Below are 27,757 nucleotides of genomic sequence, written 5' to 3' on the forward strand. Positions count from 1 at the left end.
ACAACTCACCTCCCCCAGCTATTAGGAACCAGAAAACGGGACACAGAAACATAACACACATCATTCCCAGCCAGAGTTTATTGGTGCTGATGCCCACCAGTTGCTGTCTACTATACTGGCACTGATTATATGGGTTCTACCACCACACGTGGGCTCAGCCCAGGCTAGGTTGGGCACTACGGGGTCACGGCTCCTACTAAGTGGAGGGATGTCAATGAGGAAGGGAAGAGGAGAGAGGTGGTGGCTGGCCAGGGGGAGTCCTGCTGAGCCTCAGCCACTAGAGTAGGAGGGAGGCCAGAGACGGACTGGGCGTGGTGGGGGCTGGTCATGCATGGCCACTCGAGGGTGGGAGGAGAGGCCAGGAATGAGAGGCTGGGTGCTGGTTCGAGGAAGCCTCCCCTGTCAACGACAACCTCTGGCTTCAGCAGGACCCCAGCAGTGCAGACACTGCCCTGCCAGCGAGGGTGGGGGGTGTGGGAGATGCCAGGGGGAAGGGGCCCTCCTTCACGCCAAACAGTGGGGAAAATACATTCTTGTTTAGAAGTATACTGAAAAGACAGCTCATGTACCAAAGTTTCTAGAAAAGAGGGGGCGTCCTTTACAAGAAGAGGGGGAAGGGCGGTGGGCACATCTTCAGGGCCTTGGGGATGTGGTCAGTCTCGGCCCACAGTGCACCAAGCAGCTAGAGGTGGCAGGAGAGAGAAACATTAGGAAGGGGGCTTGTTGGGAACCAGCATCCCCTTCCCCTCATTTTCTGTGGGAGCTGCGGTTGGCAGGGGACAGGCAGGGTGGCACGCTTCCCCTCTCCTGCCCCCCACTTGCTGCAGGCCAGAGGAGCACTTCCTGCAAGAATGTGCCCTTATTCAACCAGTGCCAGCTCTGTGCCATGCCAGGGCTGGCCTGACGCCATGGTACAGGTGGCAGTGGTGGCCCTGAGTAGGAAGCAAGCAAAGCAAGGCTTTGGGCCTTCTGTGTGATGCACAGGTGCTGGCTGGTCACCCAGGCAAATCACACACCTGGCAGGTAAATTCAGACTGGCTGTGGATGCAGGCAGAGGACCTGCTGGGGATTGGGTATGCTTGCTGCCAGCTGCTGCCCTTTGGCTCTTGCCCTCCTCTTGAGTCAGTGTCTCTGTCTGGAGACAGCTGCTGCTACCCCTGGCCCCCACTGCTGTTCTGGGCCCTCACTCCTGCCCTCTACCTGGCACTGAGATCCTGGAGAGGGCCTCAGGCTGGCTCAGCGTGTCCACCTTGACATGCCGGAATGCCTTGCACACAGGGCTCTGCAGGTGCCTGCAACCCAAGGAGACATGTGTTAGTTGTGGGGCTTGGCTGGAGGTCTGGGAGCCTCTGGGAGAGGGTCCAGTTCTAATCCTAGCTCTGCCTGAGATGAGGAGCTCAAAAGCAAGAGTGGGCTGGTCTGAGTCTCTTTGGGAAGAGAAGAAGGCTAGTCCCCAGTGAGGCTGACCACCGGACGCTGGGGGACAGTGGCCAGTTGCTCGCCTTCCAGTGAGGCAGATGAGCTTTAATGGAAAGAATTCCTAGACTGAGGCCAGTACCGCACACACCCTGCTGGGTCAACCTGTCCTGGGAACGAGAACAGGTCTAAGTGCACAAAGATTCAATCTCCTGATGTACCCTGGGAGGGGGTGAGACCGTCACGTGCCTTGTACGACACTGAAGCCTCTAGAGGTTTAGTCTCTTGTTCCCAAGTCAGTGAAGTGTGAACAGAAGACCCAGAGTCCTTCCCTGTGTCACTCACCTCCCATGGCAGCCCCACCCCCCTGGGGTCCTCAGCCTGTCACCACATGTGAGTGTCCAGCAGGGAAGCAGGACAGTGGGGGCTACGGAGCTACTCACAGGCTGCCCTTCCTGCCAGCCTGGCAGTGCTGGAGGGATGGGGAGCGCCCAGCGAAGCAGAACCATCAGGGGTGTGTGTTGGATATCCCTGTCTCCTGCCAGGGAGGGGAGCAACTTGCCCTGAATGTGCTCCGAGCAGGTGACAGAGCAATGGATCACATGGGTACTGAGTTACCTTCTCTGCGTCAGGCCCTGGACTGCATGAGATGTTCAGTGAGGCAGAGCCTCGGCCCTCAGTGGCCAGTCAAGGAGGAACGGGGTATTTTAAGAGGCACAGAGGAGGGACTGGAAACTCGGGGGGTGGGGGGTGGAATCAGGAGGGCTTCCTGGAGGAGGCCACTGGAGCTGGACCTGGAAGAGTGAGCTGAAAGGGTGAGGCCGGGAGGGCTTGGGGAGGGGATTGTAACCCTTAGAGCAGCAGTTTCATGCACACGTGTGCAACTGCCTTGCTGTCAGATTCAGAGACTTGGCAGGGCTCGGGCTACCTGGGAACCTGCACTGAAAGAGCCCAGCGGAGTGTGAGGCGTCTCACTACATACCGAGAAACACCACCTCCATCTGCACCAGGGCATGTGTCGGCCAGGTGAGGCAGGCATTCTTGCCGGTAGACGCTTCTGGAACATGGTGGCTGGACTCATTATTCCCATCCTCTCATGGATAGTCTGGGGTCAAGGAAAGGGACCCCAGGGCCCAGGCAACCCCACCCCACCACGGCCCCCTCACCTAACCCATAGCTGCCAGCCTGGCACACAGGGACACCCCCACCATGGCCTGTCACCTAACTCACAACTGCCGGCCTGGCATGTGGGGACATGGATGCACCTACCTCCTCCACTGCTCCTCCGTCTCCCAGAACTCGTAGATGACGAAGGTAAAACCGTCCGACAGCCTCACCGCGGCGATGCTGCAGGGACAGAGGCAGGGAGTCTGTGCACGGACGGGAGCGGCCCTGGCCCCTGTGGGCTGCCCGCTGGAACACGGACACACACAAGCACCTCCTCCACCTCCTTCCCTGGCCCTGCCCCACCCTCGAACGCGCCTTGCCGGGGGGACTCAAGAGTCAGGCTCTGGGATAACCTTGAGCCCGGAAATGTGAGGCTGGCAAAGGCTGGGGACGCTGGGGCAGTCTGGGTACAGCGTCCACCTTGTCCCCACAATGGGGCCTCTGCTTTGCTGATCAGAACATCTCAGAGCCTCCAGGACCAGCCACCAGGTCTGTTTGGAACAAGGCCTGGGCCCTTAGAGTGGCCAGCAGTTATTTGTTGAGCAGATCATAATGAAATGTAATTGTAAAAGGCTTCATATTCATTAAAAAACTTTACCTTTAAAAAACAAAGCATGTTCCTCCTTCATAAGCACTCTCTCATTTAATCCTTAAAACAATCTCTTTAAGTTGGACCTGGCCTGACAGGAGGAAACAGACTGAGGGAGGGTCTTCCCCAGGGGGAGCATCCTACAGGCCAGGCAAATCCCATGTCACTTCTGAATGACCAGTGTGACCCAGGGCACGTCATTCACCTTGTTTTAAACAGGGCAGATGCTACATGACTCTTGGAGCTTCAGAGAGGGCAGGAGGCCAGGGGGTGCCTCCAGGACCTTGTGGAATGTGGTAGCCCTGGGGGAGCAAGGGCCCCCTCCCAGGTGACATCATTTGGTGTCACTGTCCTGCTCCCATCTGGCCTCTCCTCTGCTCGCTTTCACACACTCAGCAGAACTAACCCCCCAGCCCTCCTTCAGGAGGATTCTGTCATGGGTGAATGCTCCCCTGTATAATTACAGGCAATTCCAGGTTTTGCCACACAGGATGGAAGCAGAGAAACAAGGCCGCTAATCATATCATTAGTTCATTACACTCTGGCCTAAAATTACATGTGGAGCTGTGGGCTCCTAACTTGATGAGCGGACGCGGGGCAGAGGCTGGGGGACACGTGCTGCCCACTGATAATACGGAACCCGTGGCCTCTGCCAGATGTGGATGGTGCCGCTTCTGGGTCTTTCTCTATATCAACAGGCAAAGGTCATCACAAGAAACTTGGCTCATCTGTTTGGTGACTGCAGCGCCATGAAAGCAGCTATGGAGCAGGCAGGCTCAGGGTGCAGTGAGGACACGCAGTCATTCAACAAACAGGTGTGGAGCCCTACTGTATGCCCTGGGGACCGGCGCGCCGGGTCCCTGCCCTGTGAGGAGAGGGCTGCATGGTGGGTGTGTACCAAGCAGCACAACAGGTGGGCCGAGTGATGTGAAGAGGGGGCAGAGCTCAGCCTGAAGAGTCAGTGCCACTTGCACGGGAGTGGCTGGGCACCTCATCTCCCTCCCTCCCAGGCCCGGGCCCCCTTCTCTCTTGCCGCTCACTGCTGTGTGGCCTTAGGCACCATGTGCACCCAGCAGCCCCAACCCCTGCCCTGCCCCATCCCTGCCAGAAGCTGCAGACTTGTCTTTCAGCACCTTGTCTTCTGCAGCTCAGTAAATGGCACAGTCCTCTGTCGAGACAGTGAAGCCAAGGAATCTGGGAGCCCACCGCGTCTCCTCTCCCACACTCACCATTCACTCCCTTAGCAAATCCGGCCAGTGCCACCCACCATGCCAAGGACGCCCCACCAACCCCTCCCTGGTGACTGCAGGGTCTCCTCCCGTGTTGCCCAGCCCTTCCTCACACAACGGGGACAGGACCGAGTCTTGCTCCTGTGTATGCGTCTGCAGCATGGTCCATTGGCCTGCTGCACTTGGCAGGAGTGGGTCCTGCCACCATGCCAGGTCCTTTCCCCCATGTTGCTCTGTTCAGCTGCACTGGCTGCTTTCTCTTTCTCGAACGCTACCTCCCCCTGCCACCCCAGCTCTTGGCTGCCCCTGCCCTGGCCACTCCAGCTTGCGTTGTGCAGGTCAGGCTGCTCATCACGCAGGCCTTGGTGACAGGCGGCTGTGCAGACAGACACTCCTCAACCTCGAGCAGCCTCTCCCCAAAGTGCCTTCTCTGGCGAGACCTTGTTTCCTGGCCTCCGCAGCACCTACCACCATCTGGAATCATCTTTGTCTGCCCCTGTCTCACCAAGAATAAACATTTAGCCAGAACAGCCACCTGCCTACCTGGTTCACAGCTGTGTCCCAGGGTCCAGAGCCTGCCCCAGCAGGCCCCCAGGAAACAGAGGGTGCAGAACATGAGCTCTCAGGATGGAAAAAAACCACTGGAGAGGGAGGGAATTGAGGTAGGGAACCGGCACAGAGGCCACGGCTACTGGGCACTGACAGGCAGGCCAGAGGGCTGGCGGTGTAGACAAGAGGGGAGAGAGCCGGGCGGCTGGTGCCCACAGCTCTCTTGGGCCACCACCAGCAGCGCTGTGGTCTTTTGTAGGCCCTCAGATGCGGCCATGGCCACCAGCTCAGCTTTGCTGAGGAGTGACACAGGCCTGGGTGCAGGGAAGGGATGGGAGGGGGAGGTCCCAAGGAGCCGCCCAAAGTTTGGAGACACAGGTGGGAGCTGTTGGCCCAGCTACCCCCACCCCCACTGAGGACTCCTCCTGGGTGTCTCAGCACAGACCAGGGGAAAACGTGGTGGCTACTGTTTCTCAGGCATTTCCCTCCGGCCTCACGTCCTCTCCTTTTCTTCCATCCTTTATAATTTGCTGAGTGCAAGCTACATGCCAGGCCATGTGCTAGGTGTACGATGACGGCCACAGCAGCAGCTCGCACCAGCGGCCCGTGGACAGTGTCCAGTCCGGCCTGAGCCCTTCACATCCCTACTCCACTTATGCTCCCACAACCCCCACCAGCAGGTCCTGTTGGTGGCCCCACTTTGTAGAGGAATGAGCTGAGGCCAAGGAGATGAAGTCACTTGAAGTGACTTGCGACACGTGTACACAGCCGGGAAGAAGCTGAACCCAGCTCCCCTAATCACCCTGCTGTGCATTTCCCTGGGGCACGGTCTGTTCTCAGGGCTGAGGCTGGTCCTGCCCCATCTACCACGCCAGGCAGAGCCCCCGCCACCGTCCCTTGTGCTGTGGCTCACTCACTGGAAGCAGGTCCTTGCCCCGGCGGTGCCCCGCAGGTACTGTCGCAGGGAGTCCAGGAACTCGCTCAGCTGCTCAGGGCACACGGCCATCTCCTGCCGGACCAGCTGCAGGTGCTGCCGGGCCAGAGAGTGAGTGCAGTGGGCACCCCCTCAGCTCCCTGCCGAGCCCTCCCCCGAACCCCACCCAGCCTCCAATGCCTCCCTTCTGAGGGGACAGGACAATTGGGCCAAAATAAAGCCAGACACAACCACCGCCCCAACACACACATGGTTCTCATTCTCACACATGAAAACTGGCTAAAAAGGACTAGAACTGAGCCAAATGCAGAAAGTAGTCCCCACAAATGGTGAGAAACAGGCAAGGGTGTTTAAAGAGGCCCTATGAATATCCATTGTGCCTACAAGACATCCAGGTCCTTGAGACCAGCAGAACCAGGGACCAGCAAAGTCCCTTTCTGATTGATTCAGCGTTTTGGCATCACTGTCTTGCCAAATGCTTTGCTTCACGCAAAACCTCTTTTGATTAGAGTCTCCAGAGCTTCGAAGAACACCTGGGCCAGGGCAGGGTCTGGGGGCCAAGTGTTAGGGCTTCATCTTCCCTGGTGGTGGTTCTGGACAGGAGGGGTAGGTTAGAGACATGAAGACACCCAGATCTTGACAGTCCTGGCTTAGGCAGAGATGAGGCCATGGGAAAGCGGGGGGAAGGGGGTCTCAGGGAAGGGGTCTCACCATGTTGGTGCCTTCTTCATCTGAGAGGCGCTGCTGCAGGTCAAACCAGAGTGTCTGAAACAATGAAGCACAAAGTGACACTAGAGACACAGGCCACCTCCACCAGAGAGGCCTCCAGGTCCCACCACAGCGACACTGGAGCACTCAGGACCACCACAGAGCTTCAGCACCCCCGCCCTAAGGTGCCAGGGGATCTGGGAACCCCTGGGCTGGTGGGAGCTCCCAGAGGCCAGGCCTCACTGGACAGGGCTCAGTCCATATTCCATGCACAGTGCTGGCTCAGAGGGAACCCAGGAAGGCATGGCTGGGGACCAACCACAGGAGGTGGCAGAAAATCCCTTCTGGCCCTGGCATCTGGGGGCACTGGAAGGCACAGAGGCCAAGCCCACCCACTGCAGAGGGCACAAAGGAGACTGAGTGTTTTGCTGGAGTGGGAGGTCTCAGGAGAGGAAGAGGTGGGGACTCAAGAAGCCCAAATCCAGGATGCTGCTGTTTTTTGCCACAGTTGCTGGCAACAGCCCTGAGGTTCCGCATCAGCTTACAACTCACCCAAATCACAATCCCTGGCACCTCACGAATGTAATGGTCGGAATGGAGTGATACATTCCTTCTCCCTGGCCTTCCCCAGGTCCTGAGCTAAATGGTTTACAAATACATCTTACTTAACTTTTCAGACTCCCTGAGGTGGGTACTGCCCCACTGTAAGCTCCCTGTAGCAGGAACCATGTCAGCTCTGTCTGTCACCCGTACCTGGTGTCTACTACAGGGCTGACCACTCACTGATGCTCAACGGTCACTATTTCATAGGAGAGAACCCTAGGCTCTGTAGGTCACAAAAGCTGGTTAAGTGTCAGAGCCTGGGTTCGGACCGAGTATCTCTCCCCACCTGACACAAAGAATCATGATTCTTCTTCCTTTCACTGGAGCGCCGCGACAATCGCCACCTCTGTGCCTATCCCTGTCCGTCCTGCATGAGGACAGACTGCAATCTCACACATGAGCACACGTGTGAGGCCTATCAGCTGGCTGTCAAAGAAAACAGCGGCAGGTGAGCGGGCTGTGGTGTGCAACCCCACCTTACAAGTCTCAGTGTTTGAACAAGGGGCGCTGTAGGGGCCGATCCTGGAGACGGTACTGACTTCTCCCGGACGCGTGACGCGGACGTGCTTTAAGTGCTGACGGTGTGCCTGGCAGGAGCGTCTGTCTCCATCGTTTCACAATCGTGTATGTGGGTTCCCGGAGAGCAGAGGCACGGGTCTGCCCCAGCGCCTCCATCCTCCCCGCCCAGGCAGAGCCCGGAGGCGGCTCAGGTTGGCCCGCGAAAGGGCGGGGCCGGAGCCAGGCCCGGATTGGCTCCTGCTCGCGGCCTTGGCCAATCAGAGGCCGGGGACGAGGGCCCCGCCCCGTCTCCAGGACGCCCAGGTGCTCCTCGGTTACCAGCCAGCCTGGTTGTTAGGGCGACCGGGCGCTAAAAATAAGCTGCAAAGAGCCTCCCTACCGAGGCGCCTGCCGAGTTGTTATGACAACTGGGCCGCAGGGTCCCGCCGAGCCGACCTCACCCCGACAGTCGGCTTCAAGGGGGGGGGGCGATCCCACCCCGGCTCAGCACTGCAGGGGGCGCGCCTGCCTCCCGCCTCGGACTTCCCTACAAGTGACAGACTGTGCGTCCCTCCCGGTGGGGAGCCCCTCGAATCCCTCCACCCACGACCCTCAAACCCAGCAAAGTAGTAATGCCCTTAGCAAACGATGTTAAAAAAATACAGAAAAATAGAGGAAATGTGAAATCACCTCCATGCTGTGGCTCTGAGACACCTGTTATCCTGGTTTATGTAGGTGTGTGGGTGTGGTGCGTGCATGTGTACAGATTTTGGTAGTGGAATGTCTGATAATAATTGCTAACATTGCTAATATTAAATGCTAACTATGACCAGGGGCTCTGTGCTAAGCCATAAGGCATCGTTTTATTTCATCTGAACAATGCCCCTGATTATTTTCTCTTTCTGCTGATTATTTTCTGCTGATTACATTCTGCTGATTATTTTCTCTTTCATCAGAGGAATCTGAGGCTCAGAGAGTGTAAGTCACTGGCCCAAGGCACACAGCTGTTAAGCAGTACAGCCAGAGTTGGAATGTGGACAGTCTGATACCTGAGCCCATGCAGCTGGTAAGCCCTAAGGCACGCAGTTTTCTTTCCTCCACCAAATGGTCATGTTGTGAGTACTCTACCAAGTCACAAAACATTCTCTGAAAATGTGATTGTGTAAAGGATGTGTCCTTTTCTATTACTGTGGACGGGCCACATCTTACTTAATAGATTTCTCATTGTTGGTCATCTCCTTGTTTCTAAGCTGTCCTGAATCATCGCCGTGTCTCATTCATCCATGTGCCACTTCTTGCTCCCACCTGCTTGGGCCACCCCTGCCTTAGAGCAAAGTCTCCTTCAAAGTTGAAGTTGGCCTCTCCTTAGGCCTGTACAACACACATATTCCCCAGGGTCTGAGCCTTAGTTGAGTTCTCCATTGCCACATCCCACCTGGTGATGGGGGTCTTTTCCATGGCCCCTGTCCCCTCTGCAGCCCTGACTTCTGTCCTGAAGTCCAGGCCTAACTGCATGCCCTGGGGGCTGGGGAGAGAGGAGGGATCACAGTGGGCACGTGGCTGGGGCTTACCCTGTTCTCCAGCCTCCCAATCAGCTCTGCCAACCGGCTGACCTGGGCTTCCAGGCCCTCCTCCTTTGGGTCCGAGGTGGCTGAGAAGGAGAAACAGACACCCTGATGGTGGGAGGGACAGGGCCAGGCCTGAGGGGGAAGGGAACACCCAGACTGACCCTACCCCCGGTCACTGTCACAGCCAGGTCACTGTCACAGCCAGGGCACTGTCAGAATTCCTCCACAGCCCCGGCCACTGCCCCGACCCCTGGCCACTGCTCTCTCTCACCAGACAGAGGGCTCCTCCCTTGTTCCGTGGCCGTGAGCTTCTGGTTGGGGGCGTAAGGCAGACTGGGGCTTCCATACCAGGTCTCCACCATGCCATGGCTGGGTTTGCTGTGGTTCTGTCTGCAGTTTGAGAGGGGGAAACACACAGACTACAGTGTTGGCTGCAGGGCCCTGACACTTGCAGCAGCTTCAGCAGGCATTTGTGTAGCGCTGGCTGTGGGCTGAGACGTACCCATTGTTTGCCCTGGGGAACCTCACCCCTGTGAGGTGGGCATTATTGCTTTTGCTTTCATGGAGGTGGAAACGAGGCCCATAAAGCAGGTGACTCAGCCAAGGCCTTGCCCCAGCCGGGACTTGAACTCAGCTCCATTCTAGGACCCCATGCCCAGGCCCTGTTCCTGAGAGATTCAGGTGCAGGGCTGGGGTGAGGCTAAGCCAGGAGCCTACCCTATCCCAACAGTTCACAGCCTCCTGGGCAACCGCTGAGCCCATGCTGTGAAGATACCAAGTCCCCGTCCTTCCCCACCTCACTGGAAGTCAGTTTGGTGTTTGGTGCCCTCTGGGGTAGGTGACCTGGGTTTGCACCAGCAATCCACCCCCACAAAAGGAACCCTAAGAGACAGTTGGGGACATAACAGGACAGAAAGCTGTGATCAGCCAGGCCCTAGAGAGAGGGGCCAGGCCCCACCTCCTGACCCTGAACCCTCTACTGGGTTCCAACACACACTGGTGAGCACAGCCCCCACGCACCCTGACAGGCACAGCTAGCCAGGGAGGTGCATACACCCTACTCCCCGAGCACTGTGCCTGGCACATAGGGACTCAACAAATGCGTGGTCAATGTCCAAACCCTCCCGTGCAAAGGGATGCTGGAAAACTCACCACAGACATAGAAATACACAAACACACACAGTGCCCCTGTGCATGGCTGACGTGCCCGATCCCCGCCCCCCTCAACACTACCCCCTCCTTCTTTGAGCATCGTTGCCTCGGTGCATTCTGGAATTTGTCTCCTATGAACATTGAAAGCTCAGCAAGGCTCTCCCATGTGCTGAAGGGGCAAACCCAACTCCCCAGGGTGGCAGGTGTTGAACCAGAGGCTTGTGCCTGGAACACGACATCCTGGAGGCTGCTCTAAGGCTGGTAAACAGAACAGATGGCCCTGGGGACCCATGGCCAGGAGCCAAAATAGCTGGGATTTAAGGTGGTCTGAGGTGGGGGCATGTGGAGCAGGTGTGTCTCTCCACCATGACATGCCATCCCTTCCACCAATGTCCCATGTGGGGGTGGCAGGTGTCATAGGGCAGGAAATCACTGATGAAAATCATGCAGCAATACTATCTGTTCTGTGGCAGGATAAAAATGGCAAGATTTTCACCAAGATAGTGACAAAACAGAAAGGAAATGTGTCAGCTTCCAGAGTGGTGGTTGTTAACTTTGGAGACCCTCAGAATCACACGACTGACCACAGATGCAGAGTCCTGGGCTCAGCTCCCAGGGATTCTAACCAGTGCATGTGGCCCGGGACTCAAGACTCTGCATTTTAAGTTTTCCAGCTGATTAGGCCACAGGCACTCAGAGCAAACATACTTTGGGAACAGCATCATGAAGTGGCCTTCACAATCTTACCTAAATGGGACCTGCCCTCACCAAACAAAAGACACACACTCAAACCCCCAAGCCACAGCAAGCCAGCATCCTGGCTGGGCCAGCCTCTGCCTGGGAAACTCAAGGCAGTGTCCAGAGGAAGTCAAGGCTCCACAGAGCTTGGGCGTGGACACGTGGCTCTTGCTCTGTATTTTCTCTACTCAGCCTTTGTGCCAGGCACACAGACTATTCTGGGAGGAGCTGGGTAGAGAAGAGTATTGGGACAGCAAATGGCACTGGTGGGCTGGGGGGAGAGGACTGCTCCTCTCTAGATCCCAGGTCACAGCCTCAACACAGCATTGCCGCCCACGTGGGGTCTCAGGGGCTTTTCTGTGGTTCTGGGCACATGAGTGAGGCCTTACATAACACTGAGTACACCATGAGAAAACCACTCCATTTTCACTCTTTCAAGCCTCCTGAGAAAGTCTTAATTTGGTGGTACCCTGTCTTCGATGCCTCTCTCAGATCTCCCAGCCTCTCTTAACAGAGAGGGAGCAACCTTAGGCTACTTCTTTGTTGGTTACTCCATTTATGGCACGTGAGACTCATCTTCCAAGTAACCACACACTGCTTCTTAAATTTATTTCCAGTTGTAAAAACTGGGCCCAGCAATAGAACAGTTCCACCTAAACAAGTGGTATGGGGACGTGGTAAAATTGATTAGTTTGGGAAATAGCGCCTTATGGCATGAAGGCATGCATGTACCATATGTACACCAGGCATTCTCCTGAGCACGTACTTTCTCATTCAATCCTACAGTGACTGAGGGGTTAGGTATATAATTGTCCCCACATTACAGTTGGAAAAAATGGAGGCCCAGAGAGGTACAGCAACTTTCCCAAGGTCACCCAGCTCCTAGGTACACAAACACCCCAGAAGCAGCAGGCTGTGTGCGTATGTGTCGGCATGCCCCTGGAAACCCTGCAAGGCCCCATCACGCACCGGATCTGGCTGGTCTGCTCCTCGATGGCCTCCACTGCACTCTCCACGGAGCTCAGCAGTGATTGGATCTGATTGGCTGTCTCCTTCAGGAGGAAGCGGGTCACAAACCGGTCCACGTTGCTCCCGCCCTCGTATACCTGTGGAGAGGCGGGAAGGGCCCCAAGGACAAAGTTTGCAAGGGAATTTGGATGTGGGGTCTAGCACAGAAGTTGTGGGGAGCACCTGGGGTCAGTGTCTCTGCCTTGCAGGGGGAAGAGGGGACCCCACTGCTTCCTGCATCTGGGAGGCTGCAGAGTCTCCAAGCAGGGGCTATGGAATCAGAGATGAGGCCTGAATATTGGCTTCACCATTTACTAGCTCGGTGACCCTGAGCATGACGGTCACTGTACTGTCTATCTTACAAGGCTGCAGTGAGGACTAAATGACAAAATGTATATACAATGCTCAGCATAGTGTCTGTCACACAGTAAATACTCAGTAAACAGCAGCTGCTTTGATAAAGACAGTGATGGTGCTGGTGGGGATGGCGGTGATGGTGGTGGTAATTGTGGTGGTGATGATGGTGATGGTGGCAGTGGTGGTAGTGGTGGTGGTGATAGTGGTGGTGGTGGTGGCGGTGATGGTGGTGGTGGCGGTGGCGGTGATGGTGGTGGTGGGGGTGGGGGTGGTGATGGTGGTGGTGATGGTGGTGGTGGTCGTGATGGTGATGATGATGGTGGTGGTGATGGTGGTGGTGATCGTGATGGTGGTGGTGATGATGGTGGTGGTGGTAATTGTGGTGACGACGGTGATGGTGGTGATGGTGATGGTGGTGATGATGATGGTAGTGGCAGTGATGGTGGTGGTGGTGATGGTGGTGATGGCAGCGGCAGTGCTGTTTTTATTGTTGTAACAGGGATAAAGTACTAGGAGAGACAAATTCATAACCTCCTCTCCCTCCTTCTTCCTCCAAGGAGAATTCTTGGGTGCCTGGGTCTCCATGCTGCTAACTCAGTGAAATAACAGAAGAGAATCAAAAGCAGCCACGTGGGTTAAACTGGCTTCTCCAAGAAAGTGCCTGAAGTTCAGCACTCAGAGGGAGGAGACAGAAGAGCAGGGAGGGACTGAAAGAGCTTTGCAGATGCCCTGAGGAGGGGAACTGTGGGGAAAGATGGATAAAGAGGGTTTTCCTCTAGTTTTGTGCTGTGGTATGAGATAGAATTTCTCTTTGTCAGGAGACCTCAAGAAAGGCTGAATTTCTCAAGGCTTTTGGACCAGCTGAGATTCTTTGGACAGCAAAAGGCTTTACAGAGGAAGGGAGAAGGCTCTGTCTTATCCAGGTCACTCAAGAATGAGATGACAAAATGATGCCACGTTGGGGGTTTCCGGGTCTCTCACACCCTGTGCTGTTCTTCAAGCTGCCTCCAAGACCCTGCCTTCCTGAGCCATCTGCCCCGGGCACCTTGGAATTCTGCCCAGTCTCTGGCAAGGCGAGGAAAACAGGGCTCTGAAGGAAAGCAAATTAAACCATCCATCACTCTGACTGGGAATTAATTAGCAATAACTGCACAATGGGATACATGGCTGAGAGACAGAGAGACCAAGAAACAGAGGTGGGGGTGGGAGCAGGGGTACCCGGAGAAGGCGTGGAAGTGGATGTCCTATGCCAACAGCCAGGCCAGAGCCCGCTGCAGACAGGCCCTGGTGGAGAATGAACCTGTGGCAGAAAGTATGTCAGGTTCTGGCAGCCTAATGTATTGCAATGATCAATTATCCTTCCCAGCTGACAGCTGAAACACACGATCCAGTGATCAATGGACTCTGGACAAATGAATGGCCCAAAACAAACAGGAAGACAACTTGGTACAAAATCTAAACACAAAGAAAAAGACTGCTAGAAGTGACCAAGCAGAAAAGCGAGGTGAAGTGTCTTAAGAGCACCCAACCAGTAACTGGGGATGCAGTCAGGGGATCGATAAATATACTGGTGAGCTGAATCCTAAAAAAGACAAGTTATTTTCAAGGGAGTAAAAATGAAGCTTTTACAGATTTCTCTTCTGCCACAATTGATGCCTCGTCCAAGAGACCAGCTCTATAGGTTCCAGAGGGGAAGGATCAGATCTAGAAACCTTGTATCCAGTGGACAAGTAACTTATTTGCAGGGCAACAGGGAGATTTTCAGAAATCAGCAAATCTCTGAAATTTTACCAGATGAGCACCCTTTCTGCAAAGAATGCTTAAGAATTTTTTCTAAATCATCTAGGCTTGAATTAGAGAAAGAATTACTGAATAGAGAAGTTGTGAAAAGAAGACATAATGGTGACCACTCAAATTAAACATTAAGGATACAAAGGCAAATTCCTTTTATTTCCAGAGGGAATAGGAAGTGTCTTTTATTAGCTAAGTATAAAAATAGAATTAAGAATGTGAACTTTTTAGGGGCCGGCCCGTGGCTCACTCGGGAGAGTGCGGTGCTGATAACGCCAAGGCCACGGGTTCAGATCCTATATAGGGATGGCCGGTTAGCTCACTGGGTGAGCGTGGTGCTGACAACACCAAGCCAAGGGTTGAGATCCCCTTACCGGTCATCTTTAAAAAAAAAAAAAAAAAAAAATGTGAACTTTTTAAATTAAAAATCACTAGTAAAATGAAAACTAGGATTTTTACTTTCCAAATCACATTCAACAATATAAACACAGAGACCATCAAAAGGTAAAAACGTGTAAAGACGTGATCCCAGATTGGATTAAATCAGATCCAACCAGAAACACACCTAAACCAAAGCAGCACAAAGGATTTACAAGAAAAGCCTGTGCAAAGATTCTGTAACCAAATCTGATCAAACGAACAGGACAAGTTGCAATAACACTATCAAGTTAGAATTTAAATGAGGAAGTATTACACAAGCTGAGACGGGTCAGAATATAATGAATGACAAAAGGCGTGGACAAAACAAGGACATGATATTTTTAAACCTTCATGCACTAAGAGAGGATACTGCTATAGACACAGCTATGGGGACTTGATGGATGCAGCCATGTTTTATAAAGCAATTTTGCTATATGTCAAGAGCTTTAAACTGCTTGTATTTTTTAACCCAGTAATTCCCCAATTCTGATAATCTATCCTTAAGAAACAGTGCAAAGCATAGACAAATACGTAAGTTCCAGGGTATTAATTACAGAATTATTCATAATATCAAAACCCTGCAAAGAACTAATATGCCCAACAAGAGAGGAAAAATAAGTAAATTTAAATAAGAATATTTAAAATGATGCTCTTGTACAGTTTTAACATGAAAAAAGTTTTAAAATATTAGGTAATAAAGCAGAAAATAATTTTATGTACATGGTATGATGTGAAAAATATGAAAGAAACACACATGGAAAAAGGCACAAAGGTAAACTAAAATGTTAACAGTGGTTGGGGTAGTGAGAATTGGAAGTGATTTGAAATGTTTCTTTCTACGTTGCTCTACTTTTTTTTTTTTTTTGTCTTTTGTCGTGTCCGGCAACGGATCGCAACCCTCAGTGTTGCCCCCGTACCGGACCGGGGACCGGCAACGGGATCGCAACCCTCGGTGTTGCTCCCCACGCCTCGCTCAGCCAGTGAGCGGCCGGTCTGTATGTGGGATCCGAACCCTCGGGCGGGAGCGCCGCCATGCTTCCCAAGCGGCGCACTTATCCAGTGCGCCACCGGGCCGGCCCCATCTACGTTGCTCTACTTCCTAAATTTTGCATATCAAATATGTATGATTTATATAGTAAAAATATTATAACAAAAGTACACACATGAAACAACATAGCTAAAAGTATAAAAAGTAAAGCTGTTAGAAATACAAAGCTTATTAAATGCCAAAACAACGTACTGTAAGAAATTAGCTCACCATGGTCCCACAGGACAGATAAATCTGACAACAGTAAACAGGGACGCAGAAGGCATTGTCAGGAAAAATTGTGAAAGTCTTTGAAATGGGCAAAAAGGATTCCTGGGTTTCTCATCTAGTATACTTTCCTGTATTATCTAAGTCTTTCCTTGTTTTAGAGCTACTGTTAAAAGTCTTAAGATACAGAAAATTTATAATAATTTAAACAATTCTCATCCACAGAAACACATATGAATTTTGTCTAGCAGAATGCAACTGATTGATGCCGTGTGGATAGTGACCAGTTTTGCATTTATTCACAAATTCATCTCAGACTTCCTAGTTGCTACATATATATATATATATGCCTGTGTTCTCTGAATTCTCCTTTGAGTGCATTGTAACATCTTACTGATTCTCACATTAATTAATGAGTTAAAGAAAATATTTGTCATGTCCATTTAACATTTGTAGAAGAAACACAATTCACCTTTTAAAAAAGTTGTCTTTTAATAGCATATATTTTATAACAAAGCAAGGATAGCTATTTTCAAATCTGATATTCTGCAAGCAGAAGCCACATCTTCTCAAGCACCCATGAGATAGTTATTAAAAAAAATAAGATGTTATATAATGAAGATATCTCAATACATTAAAAAAATAGAGTAGAAACCTTACTGGTCCCTCAATGTTATCGTAACACAATGAAATGAGAAATAAATGAGAACATAGTAGACTATTCAGAGAACCATGAGAGTGAAAATATTACACATAAGATGTATGGTTGCCATGAAAATATCATTCAGAGGTAAATTTTTAAAATTTCAAACTTTGTTATCAAAAAAATTTAAGCATTCCATTTCACACATGAAAAAGAACAGCAAACAACAACAAAAACAAGGAAATGTTGGAAAGAAATAATAATGAGGAATGAAAAATAAATTAGGAAACATCATGAAATTTAAACAAATGTGTCAGAGGCTGGTTATTAGAAACAGCTAATTAAAGCAGGCATACTCTGTCAAATATAAGGCTTTAAAATGTAGGAAAACAGGATCAAACTTAAAATGAGACCTGGTCTATAACAGCAGATATTTTATTGACCTTAATCTGTATTAGGTGCCTGTTTTGTGTCAAACAATGATTGAGAGTTTTAAAAGTAATCTTAAGAACATACTACGCATAACTGATCATAAAACCGAACATGTCCAGGACAGTTTTGTTTAAAAATATACTAAAATGGACAAAAAAGTAAAAAACTTGACTAAAACCTCGGTTGACCTTAAAATAACTTAAAATAATATCCTCCCCTCTCTCAAGCCTTAGCCCAAGAGTTATGGATAAATTCTTCCTATTTTTGAATAGAAAAATAAATGCATGTTAGAGAAGCTGATTCACATACAGAAAACAACCAAAACCACCTCACAATTCATTCCCAAACTATCATCCGATCTCAGTTCCCACTGGAGACAGAGATAAAATGCTCAGCTAGTGACAAGGACTTGGCAATGTGATAAAAGAATAATGTGCCAATTTGGATTGATGACAGGAAGCTGAGGATTGATTGCTCAATATGAGAGAATCTAAAAATAGAATCCACCCCATCAATACCTTAGGAAAAGTCATATCATCATTTAAAAATACCAAAAAGGCATTTGAAAAAATTCACTCCCATCTCCTAAGACATAATTTAACAAAGGGAATGCAAAAACATTTCTTCAACATGCCAAAGAGGATTCTAACATAAGAGCTGGTGTTAATATTATAATTAGTGAAGAAATACTAGAGAGATGCACTTGGAAACCAGAAGCAAAACAAGAATGCCTGGCCTGGTGTCATCATGGTGTTTTAGAATCTGCTGAAAATGCAACAGGACATAACAGTGAAACAGAGAAGCACATGTCAGAAGTGCAGATAACCATACTAATTAATCACAGATGCCACAATGCATCTCGAAAAAAGCAAAGAAGTCGACTAAAATCAATGGATACAAGAAAAGCATTTAGAATAAAAATCAATTAGCTGCATTTCTACAAAGAAACACCAGTTAGAAAATATGCAAGAAAAAGAAATGCCAATCACCTCTGCAATGACCTACCACTAGAAACTCACCAAAGACCACCCCTGACCTGATCTGTGTATGACTTCTGGGAGCAAAATCTCTAAAGCTAGTCTAAGTTGTACAGGTAGACATTAAGATCCTTTCCTTGATGGAAAACTACATCATGTTCCAGAACAGCGTGACCAAAGACAGAGGAGCAAGTCGGATGTTATCAACACCTTGCAACAACATTGCTAGGAAGTGGCCCCATTGCTAGATGAGAAAGCCAGGGTCCAAGGAGGTGGTTTCAATCGCCCTGTCGCCCATAGGTGTTTGGGGAGCGAAGCTGGGATTGACTCCTTTGTCTGGGTGACTCTGAAGTCTAGGAGCTTTCCATACTCCTTTCTAATCCACCACCCACCTTGATACTTCAGGATATCAAACAACGGAAAGATGAAAAATTATAGGGAGTCAGTCTTATACTGTATTAAAACATACTTTAAAACAACAAGACTCAAAACAGGATGACATTAGGACACAAATGGAAATGTGGATTAGGCCCAGCTATGTTTGGATATATGGGAAGAAAGGGATTCTCTACCATGTGGCAGGCAGTAACTGAGCAGCATTAGAAAAACATACAAAATTGGTCTTAACCTATGCCTGGGCATACAATAGGAGCCTAATGATAAGAACTAGTACTTGCCTTTGTTCTGTGCCAGGCCCTGTGCTAAGCAGCTTAAAGGCCTTACTTCTCTCAAGGACTCTATAAAGTAGACACTCCCATTTCACAGCTGGAGAAACTGAGGCTCAGAAAGAGAAAACACCAGCTTGGATCCTTCAGCCAGGTCTGGCTGACTTTATCAGCTGAGCTCCCTGGCCTCAGCCAGCAGATGGGGCTGGCCTTTTCTGAGCTCCCACAAGGCATCAACGCAGAGGAGGAGGTGACAGGACCATGGACAGAGACTTGCAGGCCATATCGGGTCCCTCTCTCCAGAACATGCAGCCCCTTCCCAATATTCCTGACAGTCCCATTGCTCAGCTCATGTCTCCCTGCCTCCCCAGACTCTCATATGATAAATTCCTCGGTCAAGTTCAGAAGCATGCCCCCACCCCCCACCACCCCCGCTTCCAGCATCCTAGGCCTGCTGCAGAGGGCATGGGCTCTTCAGGTGTAATGCCTGCCCGAGGGAGTGACGGGTGCCACCCTTCCTAGGACTCCATCCCAAGATCAGGCCTGACGCTGAGAAAGGGCCTCATGTTCCAAACCAGAGGTCGGAACGGACAGGGCCATTCGCCAAGCCACTCTGCTCACTTCACAGCTGACCTCAGCTCCCTCAAGACACCCCAAGCAAAGCCCAGCCCTGAGCCAGGCCCACCCGGCAGCTGTCATTGTAAACCCAGGCACCCTTGGGTGAGGATGCCCAGAAAAATCTGGAACCAAACCAGCACTAAGGCCCTGGACCCCCAGGGCCACCCACACCCGCTGACCTTCTTGGTATAGCCCATGGCCTTCAGGACAGAGTGGTTCAAGGTCTCCAGGGAGGCCAAGACATCTTCATAGTCCCCCATGTGGTCTACAAAGTAATCTGGGGGAAGGAAGGCAAAGGTCAGGGGTAACAGGGGATTCTGTCCCTCTTACCAGGCCCCCCACCAATCCTGCCCATGCCCCGCACTGCCTCTCCCTTCCTTTGGACCCTTCTTCCCCCAATCCCCCTCCCATACCCCCATCTTGGTCTCTGCACAGCCAGGCACCTACCACACAGCTCTTTTGTGTCCACATGGCTGCAGAGAGAGAAAGAAAGAAAGAGAGAGAGAGAGAGAGTCAGGCCTGTCCCTGCCCCTCCAAAGTGTGCACGCCCTGTGCACTTTGCAATCCTCACTGCGCCCCTCTTTTCATCCTATGCTGCACTGGCACCATGAGCCCCACTTTACAGATGAGGGAGCAGCAGGTAAATGACACCCCCATGCTACCCACTCTATTTCTGTTTTCTTTCCCAAAGTCTCCTGACCACACCATGAACAGATGGGAACAAGGGTGGGGCTGCGCCCCGGAAAGGCGAGAGAAAGGATGGGGGGCAGGACTATTACAGGCTGTCGACAAAACTCATCATCTGACCCACCCCAGGCATCCTTGCCTGCTGGGTCCTTGTGTCTCTGGGCCTCTGGCACAGCCTTCCTTGTCTCATCCTAGCCCCTGGATCCCACACCCACACCCTCCTTCCTACAGCACGGAGCAGGATCCTGCCCCTTCTCGGGCATGAGAACGCTACTCCCGGTGGTGAGGGTGCACATACCAGCCTCGAGAACAAGATGCCACGGCGGAGCTTACAGGGGCATACCCTCAGTCAAGGGCCCTGTGTGTCCGGGCAGGTCCTGATAACCCTCCCCTCTCTGGGCCCAGTTCCCTCATGTGAGAGAGGAGGAGGCTGGCTGAGGATAGTGTGCTTGTGGAACCCAGGTTCAACGAGATGCTTCTAGATAAAAGGCTTCTGTGACCAAATAAACCTGGGCTCAGATGAGCCCAGTGCTTGTCTTCTGCTCATTCAGAGTTCTGACAAGTCCTGCAGAAAAGAAGCCTGCAATTTTGTTTAAACTTGCATTTCACAAATCTTTCTGATTCATGTCAATTGTTTTGGGAAGAAAGTTTATTTAGCATATAAGGAGCTGATGTTGTAGCTCACACACTGTGGAAGGTTGAAGAGCAGGTTGAAGGAGTTTTGACCTTCCATAACAGTTAGTCTGCCCTAAACCCCACCCACCCCTATTCACTCTCGTGGTTAAACTCTCAAACCAGTGGCTCTTTCTCTCTACCCTCTTCCCCCACCTTCCTGCTGGCCCAACACAAAAGCACTGAATGAGAATGAATAAATCAGTGGGCACCTGCCTAGACCCCTCCAAAGCTCCCCAGGAGGCTGCAGGAATAGCTCAGAAACCTCCATCTGGCTCCAGAAACAAAGCCCTCCACTCTTGAGTCTACAGCCTGAAGCCATTTCTTTAAAGTAACCTTTCCCAGTCAGGAATACCCACTCTATCTGCCCCAGTCTGGTCCCCAGCCAATGCCTCTCAGGAAACTCTCAGCCTCAACCTCTGGTCCAGGCCACCATGATACCAGGTCCCTTGCAAATTAGCTTGCTGGTATCTCCTTGTCCAGACCATCTCTAGCCAGTCTCAGGGGATCCCAACTTATCAAATTGCTCCAAGCAGCCCCCAGGGAACTCCGGTCCTTATCACCTGAGTGGGCCTGAAGACGATGACCAGGTAGGGGCTCTGATCTCACCTAAATGGGGATGAGGAGGGAGCTCAGGCTTCATCCTGTCTGGGGAATCCCAAGGAAAGGGTGAGATGGAGTTAAGGTTGGCGAACGGTCAAGGGTAAATTTGAGTAGGATGTGCCATTGATTTACAGATGGGTTGGAGACAGATATGGCTGATTCTGAGATGCAGGTTGGGTTACGACTGGGTTGGAGAAAAGGTTTAATTAGGTACAAGGGTAGGAAGTAGGGTGAGGGTTAGAGTTAGGATTAGTAGATTAGTACGTGGTTCCAGTTTGGTTTAAAATGGGCATTAGTGTTAAGGTGAGACTCGAACTCTCAGGTACTGTTGGGATTGGGAGAAAGCACAAGGTGTTAGGGTTGGGGTCGGAGTCTGACTGGGTGGAGTGAGCAGAAGGATGAAATCATTGCCAAATTCCCATTTTTGTTATCCTGTGTATCCTGTGCAGAATCGGGGGTCTCTCCTTGCTTAGCCATGTGTGCTCAGAAAAGACAAACTTGCGATAGTAGCCAGTGCAATATCAATTTGCCCACTCCCCAACACATGAGGGGCAGTGAAGGCCAACTAGAGCTGACTTTTGGATTAGCAAGTTTGGGAATCTTCAGATCTCCTGCCCCCTGCTCCTAGATCAGAAGGAGGATGCCTCCCTCACAGGACCCCCTGCACCCCTGCTCTGGCAACCAGGACTTGCGCTCACTTGGTGTTGTCGGAGTCAATTGCGTGGAAGAGATCCTCGAGTTCTTTCTCATTGAGGACACCATCTGCAAAGAAGAGCTGGAATTCCTCCAAGGACAGCTTCCCATCATCTGCGAGGAAGGAAGAAGAGAGAGGCCAGTGCATACACAGCCCCCAAATCCGGGCAATTCCCCAGCAAACAGATAAACACAGATAATCTCTTCTCACTCAGCCAATTTCCAAGCTAAACTCCAATCTCTGCCCACCTAGCTAATTCCCATATTAACCAGTAAAGTCCAGTCCACAGAGCATCACTGACTCATCCAGCTAATCCCCAAACCAACAGACGAGTGCCTATTTACAGATAATCCCCAAATCAAACAAAGAATACACCAGCTAGGTTACGGGGACTCACTATGTACCAGACATTTTACAAATGCATTCAACAAATGTAGAGTATCTGCTCCCTGCCAGGCAATCTTCTCTCATTCAATTCAGAAAAGCACCTGGAGGTAGGTGCTATTTAAGGGAGCTCAATTTTGGTCATGTGCCCAACGTAACACCACTGATAAGAGGTAGATCCAAAGCCAGGCAGCCTGGTGAACCACCTCACTCTATTGCTTCCGAATGCCCATGTCTCCCCACATTGAAATCACTCCAACCCCAGGACCTAAGTCCTGACCCTGGGAGTGGGAACAACTTCTCTCTCCTCTGCCTCACCTGCACAGCAAACTCCAGACCTTTTCCTGAGGCGGCCTTTGTGTAGTCAGACATAAGACACCTGCCAAGGGTTGGCATGGAGTTCTTACTGTCACCTTGTCTCCCAGGCCACAGATGCAGCCATCAAGATGCTAAACCATCTGAGGAGCAGGTGCCAGGCCTGGTCTGGGCCCAGCACTGCTCAGGCCTCCATCTAGGCTGGAGGCTGTGGTTCTGGGATGCTGAGGGGGACCCCACAACTGAGCCATGCCCCCTGTTCCTCTTGCTCCCTCTCTCTCCATCTGTGGTTGCTCTGGGCACCAGTATCGCTGGGGACACTTTGGGCCCTACTAGGAAGGTCTTCTGCGTTCGGGTCAGATTGGGCCACTGAGGGAGGTGGCTCGAGCAGATCAGTGACTCCAGGAAAAGCAGTCCCCAAGCTTCTACCCTCAGCTTCTCCCACCTGGACAAACCTGCTGAGCAAACTCCAGCAAGCCAACCCCCACCCCCACTCCCATCCTGCAGCTACCACCCTGTCCCCAAGGATCTAAGAAAATCACATGTGCTCCTCCTGAAGGGAAACTATGTCTGTGAGAGGCAGTGGAGGTCAGGGAGAAGGGTTAACCCATGACAGCATTTCCTGGCCCCACCCTTTCTACATGGACCCCTTCCTTTACTTCCAGAGAGTCTGCAATCACGGCCAGGTGCTTGGGACAGGGACCCCTGCGAGTCCACATGGCACTTTCGTGCAGATTAGAAAGAGATGTGCCTTCCTGCAGTGGGGGCAATGGAGCCCAGCGTCAGGGCACGTGGGCTGGGAGTGGAATGCAGCCTGGATTTGGGGCCTTCCATTCCCTCATGTGTGTACCCTAGTGCAGGGCACAACCCACCCAACCACACACGCCAGACCTATATGGGTTCAGACCGAAAGCCATTAAACTTTAAGGCTCTAGCGCTTCTGTTTTTACTCCCAGCAGCTCTGCCCGGGTTCGAAGTAAGGAAAGAGCACAAGCTCAGGAGAGCGGGGTTCTCAGACCTGGCTGTGGTTTCACTCCACATGATTTCTCTCTGGACCCGTAAGGCATGAAGTATCAGGGGCTGGGAGAGAGAGAATATGAACGTGTGTGTGCATGGGTGGCTAGGGCAACATCCCGATATAACTCCGACATCCTGGCCCAAGTTTCAAGGTAACAGAGGGAGAGAGCATTGCAACTTTCAAAAACAAGACCAAAAAAAAAAAAAAAGCCACCAAAGCAACCCCACATACATAAACAGAAGACCCCAAAACCAACCATGAAAATCCACAAAATCAGCTGTGAGATACATGAAATCCAAGTTTTGCCTCTTTGTATTCTGGGACACAGGAGACTTCTCAAGTTTCTTTGGCAAGGCTGAAGATAACCAGGAGTCCCGTCACAGAATAGCAATCAATACATGGGGCTCTTTCCACGTGATCACTCGTTTAGTCTTCGTAACACCCATGATGTTGGTAGTACTATTACCCATATTTTACAGAGGGGTAAACTGAGGCACAGAGCCATTGGGAGACTTGCCCAGGTCCTACAGCTGGAGTTTGTTTTTTTGTTTTTTTTTTCCTTTTTGTCTTTTTTACTGACCGGCAACGGGATCGCAACCCTCGGTGTTGCACCCGCACCATGCTCAGCCAGTGAGCGGGAACCGGTCTCCACATGGGATCCGAACCTTTGGCGGGAGCGCCGCCGCACTCCCAAGTGGCACACTCTCCAGTGCGCCACCGGGCCGGCCCTACAGCTGGAGTTTGAATCGGGCCATCTGACTCCTGAGTCCAACGCAGCACACACCCCCCACCCGTTTTGGTGAGGGACAGGGAATCCCAGCCAGCCCCACCCCCCAGCCTCTCTCTGGCTGCCTCCATCTCCTCTGCCTGTCTAGGCACCTCAGTCCCCTCTGCACCCAGGGACAACAGGCAGAGAGGCCCACTAGGTCCCCTCATCACAAAGCCTTCTCAGCTGACATTTACCTTGAATGTCCCACCACAGGCCTAATGAACTCATATTGGCTAATGAAGGAAAAACATCCCCTGCCCAGGCCTCTGGTCCAATTAGAGGAGCCAAGTGGGCCTGGCACCTCCACTTCCGGCAGAGACCCGAGTGGGGCATTTGCAGGTGTCTGTGCTAATTAGCACGAGCTCAGCCTGTCACTGTGACCTTTCAAATGCCAAGAGCCTGTTAGCATCCCTGTCCCTGGAGAGAAACACAGTCTGCACCCCTTTGCCAGCCGCCACATGCTGCCCTTCTGGGCTTATATACCAGGCTGCCAGGCTAGCCCCTCGCTCTAACCTCCCCATCAGGACTGCATGTCCTGTGTCCACCACAGCCTCCACAATGGGACAGGCCTGAGCTTTTGCACTGTAATCTCTGTAGCTGCAACCCGCAGCCTGGGGCCCAGTTTGAGACCACACTCGCATCTGCCATCCCCGAGGCTCCTCTCAGTCCACCCCTGGATGCTCAGATGGGGCCAGCATTGGCTTGTGTTAAACAATGATGAGTGTGTGCTCATGTGCCCATGTGCATGGATACCTGTCTGCAGCTGTACCCACTCCTCCATACACCTGTCCTCACACCTGCACGCACGCCTGTTTCCAGAGCTGCTCCATGCCCACTCCCATACCCACACCTACACAACGCTTTCAAACTGCTGGGTTGAATCAGAACCACTGCCCCTGATCACCTGAAAAACATCACCTGCCCTCTCCAAACCTTGTTTTTGTCTTCTGGAAAAAGCGGGGAGGGCTGAGACTTCCTATCCCAGCAGCATCATAGTGAAGATCTGAGGAGAAAGTCCATTTAAGTCTTGGTGCATGATAGATGGTTAATGACTGCTGGCAGCACCCCCAGATGGTCAGCTCCCCGCTGAGCACAGGGTAGAAATCAAACACCCATTGACAAGCCAAGCTAGCAGAAGCCCGGAACAGGCATTTGCCAAGGCATTCAATGCCTATCAACTGATTTATTCCAAGCCAGGAGCTCAACTCTCTACCCTCAGACAGCGCTCTAGGTAGGTTCTGCTATTATCATTCCTGTTTACAGATGGGGAAACTGAGGCCCAGGAGTTTGGGGGCTTGCCTGAGGTCAGCACTGGTAAGAGACCGAGTCAAGACGTGAACTCAGGCAGTCAGGCTCCAGAGGGGACAGAGGAGGGGCCCAGCCTCACCTCCCACGGCAACCGGCATCTCACACCCACAGTAACCCTGGTGACAGCCCCCCATGGCCATGTAGTGGTGGCTGGGGGGACTGAAGACCTATGGGGGAGGGGTGGGCTCAGCCTCTGTGGGGGCCACAGGAGTGAAATTGAGGATCCCCACAGCTGTGCTCAGGGGGAGAAAGGAAACGTGGCGCCTCCCACCCACTCGTACACACTGCAATGGCACCTAAGGAGCCGCACAGAGAGCCACATGTGCACACACACGTGCAACACGCTCAGGTCCACGGCAGCAGTTACAGAGGCACATGCACACTCTGTAGCAGGTGGGGAGAGTGAATCCATCAACTGTACAGATGTTTACTGAGGACCCAGGACAGGGGACAAGCCCAAAGCCCTACCCGTAAAGACCTCACAACCTGCTGGAGGAGCCTGGCCAGCACACGGGCAAGGATCTTGCCACCCCACATAAGCGGATAGGCCCCGGGACCCCTGTCAGCTCATCTTTAAGGTGTTTTAGGTCACGGTGCTACTACTGTTTTTTCGAGTGACACTTAATCTCCCCTGCATCCCCCTCCTTCCTCCTGCTCCTACAGAATGGCTGTTGATGGTGCTTCACCCCAGAGGCCTAGGAGGGTCGCCATCACCCCCAGGCAATTCCAGCCTGGACCCGAACACCTGCCCTCCCATCCCCAAAGCCTCCCATTTCATCCCCCAACAGCCACTGGGGGCAATCCAACAGTAACCCCAGGGACGAAGCAGGGTGCTGGGGGCCCAGGCCAGAGCTGCCACTCTGAACTCCAGCTGCGCAGGACAGGAACCAGAACTGGAGGTGCTGGGACCCAGCACCTGGGGAGCAGGGGGCGGGGCAGGTGACAGGGTCTCTGTTTCCTACTCTTTCCCCAGCACAGGCTTGGGACTCGAGGGACTCAACGGGTATTTTCTCAGTGAATGAAGAAACAAACACGGAGCACCTCTTGATTCTCTTTAAAAACGTCTGTCACCCACATCTCCTCCCTGGATTTTCCCAAAAGCCCAGGGAATGGGGCAGGGCAAGTGTTATCATCCTACTTTACAGATGGGGAAACTGAGGCTGGAGGTGACACCTGCCTTGGTTAAAATCCACAAAGAGTTGCATTGAGCCCGATGACAACTATGGTATTTATAATAACTTATAACGTTTTTTTGTGATTTTATTCATCTCCACTGTGAGGCTCGGATGTGCCTTTGTAAACATCCTTATTCTCAAGCCCCTAGCCTTCCTCCGGTGAGTGGAGCCTTTTCAAGAAGTCAGGAGGAGTGGAGTGCCCAGACCCCTTGGCCATGATGATGTGCTGCTCACAGGGTTAGGGAGGCTGAGAGAGATGAGAGAAGGGCTGGGGATCTGCAGGAGGGCCTCAGCTTCCTTCACGCAGCTGGGCAACCCTGGGGCAAGTCACTTAACCTCTCTGGCCCACCACTGCGTGGATAAAATGGGGCAACAGCACCAACTGCACCGGGTCGCTTATGAGGAGGAAGTGCACCAAGGCCTATGGAGGGCCTAAAGGGAGGCTGGGGGCTTCCTTTAAAGGGTGGTCTCTGGGCCCCACCCTGGCCCACCGTGGTCCAGCCCAGCTACATGGAGGATAAAGCACACCAGGCACCTACTGGGCAAGGCCCCGTTCTTGGCGTCGCAGAACCAGCTCGCTGAATCGGCATCCCTACCATGTAGGAGCTGTTATGATTCCCATCTTACTGAGAAACTGAGGCACAGGGCAGCGCCAGGATTTGGCCTTCTGATTTCGGAGTCCTGTGCTCTTAAGCTTTAGGTTCAAGGTTGCCCATGTCTCCTACCCCCTGATCCTTTCCCCCTGAAGTGTCTGGATGGAAAGAGCCAGGTCCTTGGTCAGCAGAGGGTAACTCACCATTTTTGTCCGCACGGCG

At 52.0% G+C, this 27,757-nt stretch overlaps 1 protein-coding gene across 1 annotated transcript; it reads right to left on the reverse strand.

The window, feature by feature from the left end:
* Positions 1 to 63: 63 nt before the first annotated feature.
* Positions 64 to 27,757, reverse strand: NECAB2 (N-terminal EF-hand calcium binding protein 2). Its single transcript, XM_008565380.1, has 12 exons — positions 27,739 to 27,757; positions 21,978 to 22,086; positions 19,765 to 19,790; positions 19,497 to 19,594; positions 12,121 to 12,257; positions 9,533 to 9,651; positions 9,265 to 9,344; positions 6,596 to 6,649; positions 5,868 to 5,980; positions 2,686 to 2,763; positions 1,201 to 1,292; positions 64 to 682 (listed from the first exon to the last, which is right to left on the reverse strand). Exons 4-12 carry the CDS (start codon positions 19,575 to 19,577, stop codon positions 654 to 656), a joined length of 783 nt encoding a protein of 260 aa, XP_008563602.1. The 5' UTR covers positions 19,578 to 19,594; positions 19,765 to 19,790; positions 21,978 to 22,086; positions 27,739 to 27,757; the 3' UTR covers positions 64 to 653.

Source organism: Galeopterus variegatus, unplaced genomic scaffold (assembly GCF_000696425.1).
Source record: "Galeopterus variegatus unplaced genomic scaffold, G_variegatus-3.0.2 Scaffold197, whole genome shotgun sequence".
In the NCBI taxonomy this organism is placed as follows: domain Eukaryota; kingdom Metazoa; phylum Chordata; class Mammalia; order Dermoptera; family Cynocephalidae; genus Galeopterus; species Galeopterus variegatus.